The sequence below is a fragment of the Frankliniella occidentalis genome, unplaced genomic scaffold (genome assembly GCF_000697945.3).
Source record: "Frankliniella occidentalis isolate FOCC.00 unplaced genomic scaffold, Focc_3.1 Scaffold665, whole genome shotgun sequence".
Taxonomy (NCBI): Eukaryota; Metazoa; Arthropoda; class Insecta; order Thysanoptera; family Thripidae; genus Frankliniella; species Frankliniella occidentalis.
Genome location: NW_026267778.1, coordinates 85308 through 92333, shown reverse-complemented (window position 1 = coordinate 92333; position 7026 = coordinate 85308). Strand labels below are relative to the sequence as shown.

General features: G+C 61.8%; 2 protein-coding genes across 2 annotated transcripts in view; both read right to left on the bottom strand.

Moving 5' to 3' along the window:
- The window catches only part of LOC113202040 (uncharacterized), an 11637-nt gene extending 8940 nt beyond the window's left edge, over positions 1-2697 (bottom strand). The window contains exon 1 of the mRNA XM_052275578.1: positions 2047-2697. Within this exon, the coding sequence (XP_052131538.1) occupies positions 2047-2188 (142 nt within the window). The 5' untranslated portion in view covers positions 2189-2697. The remainder of the gene's footprint in view (positions 1-2046) is intronic.
- A 2270-nt stretch (positions 2698-4967) lies between these two features.
- On the bottom strand, positions 4968-6241 carry LOC113202049 (uncharacterized). The gene is made up of 3 exons (XM_026416107.2): positions 6051-6241; positions 5590-5756; positions 4968-5456 (listed from the first exon to the last, which is right to left on the bottom strand). Exons 2-3 carry the CDS (start codon positions 5724-5726, stop codon positions 5291-5293), a joined length of 303 nt encoding a protein of 100 aa, XP_026271892.1. The 5' UTR covers positions 5727-5756; positions 6051-6241; the 3' UTR covers positions 4968-5290.
- Positions 6242-7026: the final 785 nt, after the last annotated feature.

Here is a 7026-nt window from a genome sequence, read left to right as displayed (position 1 = left end):
CCCCACCCTTCGTCCCTCCACCCCGCCCTGACCCGCGCTGCTGGAAACTTCCACGGTCGCATTGCAAGCAACGGACATCGCCCGCTCCTTGCAGCGCTCCTGGAGCCGGGTCCGCGCCGCGCTGCCGCGCTGGAGGAGCGCCTGCAGGTGTCCTGTCCTGGCGCAGGCCGAGCAGCCCGAGCCGAGCAGCCTGCGCAGCTGGGGCTGAGTGGGCGACGGGGAAGGGGGCCGGCCGCCTCTGCGGAGCCGCGCAGCTTGCACGCCGCGGCCCGGGCCCCGCCGATGACCACCTGCCCATCTGCAGACGCCAGCACGGCAGCTGCTGGACGCCGGGCAGGTGCTCGCCGGAGCGCGGCCCCTCCATCTCCAAGGAGGAGCAGGACGCGGTGGCCTGCGCGGGGGAGCTCTCGACAGCCGCGCCGCAGTGCCGGATGCTATCCGGAACCGCAGGCCGGAGACTCCGGCGCACGCAGTCTGAGAGGAGTTTCTCCCACGCTGAGCGGCGCGCCGGTCGGCGCAGTGAGTCGCGGTCCACTAGTGCGAGCTAGTGCGGCATGGCGGGGAATGGGCGCGCTCTTACGCGGAAGGAAAGCGTGGGGTCGGGCGTCGGGCGGCTGCCCAGCGGCGAGCTGAGAGTCCTCCCCGGAGGCCGTCGCGCAGGTCACCGCAGCGTCACCCTGCGTACAGTCACATCCCGCCAGACTAAGCGGGTGATGTGTGTAGCCTGCACGAGCGTCCCGCGAACAAAAGTAAAAGCGCCTGCGAGCCGCCAGGTAGGCCAGCCCGCACTGCACCGAAGCGCACCGAAGTGGCGCGTTGCCTACCCGCAGGCGGTTCGCGCGTCGACACTGCGGGATTCGTGCCTCGGCCGTGCGCCTCGTCCTCTAGGGTATACAGGTGACGTCCTGGCTGCCGGGGAACCCCTGGAGCGCGTGCCGGGGTGCACGCACCGCCAGGTCGCCGTCGTGGGCTTGCGAGCGAGCACCGAGTCTCAGGCCAGAGTGGACCAGAAGTGCAAAGTGTGCCGAGGAGTGGCGCGATGCGGGGGAAACAGGATGCGGCCGAGCAGTTATATGCAAAGCGAGCGCGCGACCGCAAACGCGCGGGAAAATATTATGGAAAAAGGAATAATTAATAATCCAATAATCGGCATCGGCTGCTGCCTCGCGGCCGGCGGCGGCGCCCGTACTGCAGCGCGCGGCAGGACTTTATCAGGCTCTATCAGCCCGTGGGGCTGCAGCGGCACCGCCCGCCACCCAGCCGCAGCCGCATGTGGTCCCTATGCAATCTCGCTTGCGGGATTTTTCTTTCCCCTTTTTTTCCCTTCTTTTTTTTTGCAGACGGCAACGTTGCTCCCGACAAAATAGAATATATCGGGCGTCTGTGGCCGTCCGTGACCGCTGCACGAGCACACTCGCTCTCCCTCGCGCGTACGTATACGTACACACGCGCGAGCGGGCGCTCTCGGGGGAGGAAGACGAGGAACAGACCTTTCCCACGCCGATAACCAAAGCGACCCCTCATCCAGATCATCCGTCAAAGTTAAGCTGTGTAAAAATAAGGCACCAAACGCTGACGACGTTCAACGTGTCGTCATGATAGCGCTTGCAAGCACCGACGCTCAGACGCGTTCACCTTCAGCGTTTGTGTATTTGCAGCTTCGGTTTCGGGTCAAGCGAAAATTTCAAAACAATACACTGCCTCGGTATTTGTTGCGGTGTCGCTTCATGCACGAGATGTATTTAGAAGATGACCAAATTCTTTGTGACGACGAGAAGGCCGAAGGCAAGAATAGGGGGGAGGGGAGAGGAGAGGAGAAGAGGAGAGTTCAGGCAAGGGGTCGCGCTACACACGATAAGGGGCGGAGTATCTCGGTGTGAGGACAAGACGCGACGAGGCGCAGTCCGCCATCTCGCGCGACGGGATTTTGTCTGAGCCCGACCCGCTCCGCCGCCCGCTCCAGCAGGCTGGTCAGGCTCCACGGTCCTCCCCTTGGCAGTGAACTTGTCTGGCCCAGCCCGAGTCGGCAGTAGTCGGCCCCCTCACCTGTTGCGGAGGGCCGGGCGGCCGTGGTCGGCGTGGTGGTCGTGACGGTGGCGGAGCTGGTCGTGGCGGAGGCAGTGATCTGCACGGCGGAGGCCAGCAGCAGCACGCCGGCCACCACCAGGGTGGCCACGGGCGCCTCCATCCTGGCGCTGCTGCTACTGGTGGCGGGGGGCGCTGCGGGGGGCGCCGCCGGGGGCGCTAGCAGCTGACGGGGAGGAGGGTCGTGGTGCGCGGGGGTGGCATTCACTGGGGCACGGGTTGGGCGTCCTTGCTGGCATAGGAGCGATCAAGGGAGGTGTGACCCGGGCACGATCAACACCGTTGCTCTGCCGGGCTCCTGGCTTTCACTTCACACTCGGATAGGGCCCTCGCGGCACCAAAACAAAGCACTTCTCACGCGCGCCGGCGAAACGCGAAAAATCGAGTAAAAATCGCACAAATCGGTAGTTTCGCGCTTGCGCACGTCGCTGCTTTGTCGGTCGCACACGGGTTATGTAAACTGAGCAAAGCCGGATCGGACGGGGGGGCCAAGCTGTCGAAGCTTCTGCCTCCCGATGCGCGGACAGAGTGCGGCCGGAGCGAGGTCTCCTTGGGGACTGAGGACCGGAGTGGACTCGAGCGGAGGTTGAGCCGGCCCGGTCCGCCACACCGCGCGCGCCGGCCGGGCAGAAGAGAAGGGGGACAGAGACAGGGGCAGAGAAAGAGAGAGGGGGCCGGAGGGGCGAGATGCAGCCGCCCCGCCCCGCCTTGAGCCCCGCCCGGCCGCCCCGCCCGCGCGCACGGCTCGGCGCCGGGGCACAAACTACCGTACTGAGCAGCCACGTCTGGCTGTCGTTTTAGGGAGGGTGTCGTCGCTTTGACTTGCCTTAGTCATTAACGCCGATGAGAACGACGCCGACAGACAGTCGCTTTACTATGAGTCCAAGTGCTAAGACGAGCAAATAGACAGGCCCGCGCCCGACGACACTGCCGCCGGTCCGGTGTGGTGCACCAGCGAGCGCCCGGCAGCGTATGCAGCCCACCTCGCGCCACCCGGGCGCCGGCGCTGTAGGCAGCCCATCGTACCTCGGGGGCCGCGGCGCGCGCTACCCCCCGCGGCGGCGATACTCCACGGCAGCCGGGTATCGCAATGTGTAGGTTAGGTTGGAGGAGGAGGGAAGTCGGGGAGAAGCCGCCGCGCGGCGCGGCCACGAACGCAACTTGCACCACACTGGACTGGTCTCGACACTGTCGGATGCCGACGTTGGCGTTACATGGGCGAGGTGGTGGCCACGGGCGGGCTCCGTTATAGGTCCGCTCTGGCTGCTCTGGCGGCCCTCTGGGCCCTCTGGCTCCGCCCCGCCGCGGCAGGCAACAACAGTGGTGTAGGGACCGCCGCGGCCCGCGCGTCTATATGGCGTTCTCGTCCGCAGCGTGCGCGGCCTGGGCTGCGCCTGTGCGGTACCCGCTGGAACCCCTGCAGCCGCTGCACCCGCTACCCTGGCCGGCCTGCAGTACGTCGTTTCCCGCGCCGCCGCCGACAGACATCACGCAGCCCCCGCCTCAAGTCCCACCTCCGGCCCTACATGACGACCAATGGACCCCAAATTGTTTCTCTCCAAGCGAGGTAGCTATATCCATATTTCTCGTATGGTTTTCTGAAACTGTTTGAGATAATTTGTGACTGTTGTGGGCCAGAGAGAGAACGGCGTGTGTGTGTATGTTGGATGTCTATGAACAATCATCCGCATCTACGGGGAAAGACATCCCCCCCCCCCCAACTATTCGACAGTACGGCCGCTTCGCTTATCACTGCAATTGATCCGATGAATGTCTGATGCGAGCTGAATCAGAGACGTTGACTGCAAGCGATTTGAATCGTACGTGGAACGGGCCAGTTTGTACCTCCCCGTTGCCATGAAAACCATCCAACAATTATAAGAAACCCATGCGCTGCGCCCCACCGCTCCGGGCTCCGGCCCGCGGTTTGTGCAGCGGCCCCACCTCGCTCTCCGCGGGCCCCGGGCCTCGCCCCTCGCCGTCCCAACTTGCCCAACTTTCACCCTTGCTCTGCGTCTGCCGCCCAGGCGGAGGAGCCCCTGCCGGAGCGGGGGTAGGCAACCCGTCGGTCATGGACGTCCGCAGTTGTCACACAGCCGGTCGGCCGGCCGCGTTCGAGGAAGACGCCCTCCCACCCGCGATGTCCGCAGTTGTCACTCCTGACCCTCGGGACCCAGGTCATGTCCGCAGTCGTCCTAACGCCGTCCGCGCGGCCGCGCGCCGCCTCACTCCTGACCCTCGGGACCCAGGTCATGTCCGCAGTCGTCCTAACGCCCGGGGAGAGCGGGGGAGAGCAATAAGTAAGCTTGGTACAGGAGAAGACTACAAAGAAGAACATTGCCAATTGCGTTCGTTGCACCAATTAGTGTGCCATTGCTCCGCATGAGCCCGACACCAGACTGTCTCGACCGGTCTCGACTCACGTTTGATCATTTTAAATAGACAGCTGCATAAGAATAAACAAGAGGCGTTAAATATACAGGATATTATTGTGATATCAGATCACAGGCCCGGCAGGGCAGGTGGTGGTTTCGTGGCCGTATTCTACGTTCGTGCGAGTTCTTCCTGCTGATGGCAGCTGCCCTTGCATAGTGCCTCGCCTAGCGCGAATAGTCGAGTACTACACTGCTCTTGTAAAGCTACAACCGACAACATCAGACGGCAGGTGCCAGGTGCAGCCTGTTCACGCTTCTCTATGAAGACAGTTCAAACCGGTATTAAAAGAAGCTCGCAACAAATTTGCATTTTATAATCGCCAGGATAAACGAAACTACGGTGTCCCGTTCCGCCAAAAATCGGAGTGGACTCGACGTCGACGATCTTGACCATATGGATGTAGGATGTAGGGATGCATGGAGGGATATGGAGCAATATCTCGAACATTTTATAAGTGTTAAAATTTAATTAAATTAACTTCCTTATCCAACAGTCATTTTTGTATGCAAAGCAACAGCCTTGCAGCAAATATATACATATACATGTCTTCAGTCGCCTGCCATCTTCTGCGGGCTGCGACACTGCAGTGTAGCAGCTGCTACTAGTGAAGGGAGTTCGGATTCGGACACCCGTTGTCCAGGCGGTCAGGCGCCCCATGCTCGGCGCGGGTAGGCAGCCCAACCTGCGGCCGACGCCGGCTCGGCTGCCTACCCCGCCACACGCCGGCGCTGTTCGGGGGCGGTCGGGGCGGCGGCGGGCGCGGCCCATCTCACGGGACGGGCAGGATGACCAGCGCCGGCGTTGAGTCGGGCTCGGCGCGGACGGTGGCGGGCACCAGGAGGCCGACCAGCAGCCCGGCGCCGATCAGCACGGTGGTGAGGCCCGTCACGAACAGCACCACCCTCCGCAGCCGCGCGTACTCGCGCGCTCGGAACCTGCAGAAGCAGCCGACATTATTTGACACGAATAAATGTATGAAATAAGGCCGCCATGTAGCGGCTGGCTACGCGTAGGGGTCGGAGAGCACTGACACGACAGCACTTGTTCTCAAAAGCTCGGACCACATACCCGCCGTCGCCGTCTCCGATGCTGGACGCAGGTGCCGGGGCGGGCTCCACCCTGACGATGCTCGAGTAGCCGACGGAGCTCCCCGCGGTCGGCTCGTGTCGGCTCGGGAGCAGCGCGGATTGCTCGTTGTGGTCCATGGCGTCCCCGGCCCGGCCCACCGCCGGCGCCTAGAGCAGCAAACACCGAAAAACACGTACGTGACGGAGGGGAGGGACATGAACGCACGCTGTTGGGGGCGGGGAGGGGGTGGGCGTCTTTGCGAGGGCCGCCCCCGCCAGCCACGGGGTTGCTGAACAGCGCAGTCATCCAGAATGCTACGCCGACGAGGCCGAGCTTCGGCATGATCAGGTCTTAGTTGCTGTTTTGATTTTAAGCGCTCTGCTGTCATCCCACGTTTCCGTGACTCTTGCCGAATATGTCGCAATATGTGCGCCGGCGAGGTGAGAACACTGACCACTGACCTTTTCCGATGGGCTGCTGCTCAGCGACACCTCAACTTCAACTGCTTCAACGAGGGTAACAACCGCGCCAAACACCTGTCCTTGTTCCTTTTTCTACCCCAGGGGTGTCTCTAGCTCTTCGGATCGGCAGGGGTGCTGGACTGGGCTGCGGGCCGCGTGTCTTGGAGAGACTGACCGGTGGTGGAGACAAACGGGGAGGCACCGGAGACAAGGAGAGGAGGAGGAGGGCGAGAGGGGAGAGGGGAAAGAGACAAAGCAAATAAGCAGGAAGGGCGGCCTTCGACCTCTTGCCGTATCTGCAAAAGCGGTGGATCATCGCCGAGATTGTGTGTGGCGACGGACGATACGTTTTTAAAAATACGTCTCGGGCGTCCTCTGAAAGTTTGGAGTAATTTTGTATCGCACCGCCCAACTTAGATCCCAAACCAAGTCTGTGGCTTCGTTTGTGTTGCCATTGTAAAGATAAAAACTGCTAGAACTCGCTTAAAAAGAGCCAATGACAGCATGCGGGCGTCTTCATTAAAGTGGACACACAGCAGGGGCGGATCGAGAGCGGGTGTCGGGCACAGGTTTCCCCTTTTAGTAGACTCTAAATCAGAGGACCCCCCCTCCCCCCCCCCCACACACACACACAAAGGGTTGCGGTCCGCACACTAAAAGCCTGGTGCCTGGAGGTTGGGCAATTCGAGTCACTATTCGTCTGCCTCACTCACAAGACAAAAAGAAGTAGAGCAGCCTTCTGCAGACTTCAGTGCTAAATTCAAGCCCGTGTTTGTTTATCGCATCCGGTCTGAAGTGACATTTTTCGATGTGCAGAGTGCGTCAGGTGCTGGATGGCTGGGGCTGGACTCGCTGGACTGTTTCGCTGAAGTTGTGTTACTCAAAACCCTCAAAACCAGAGGAGGAAAGCGGACCCTCCTTGGCACCTCTGATTTCAGAGCCGCGTCGGGAATGTTTTTCGATTTGGGAAAAAGGG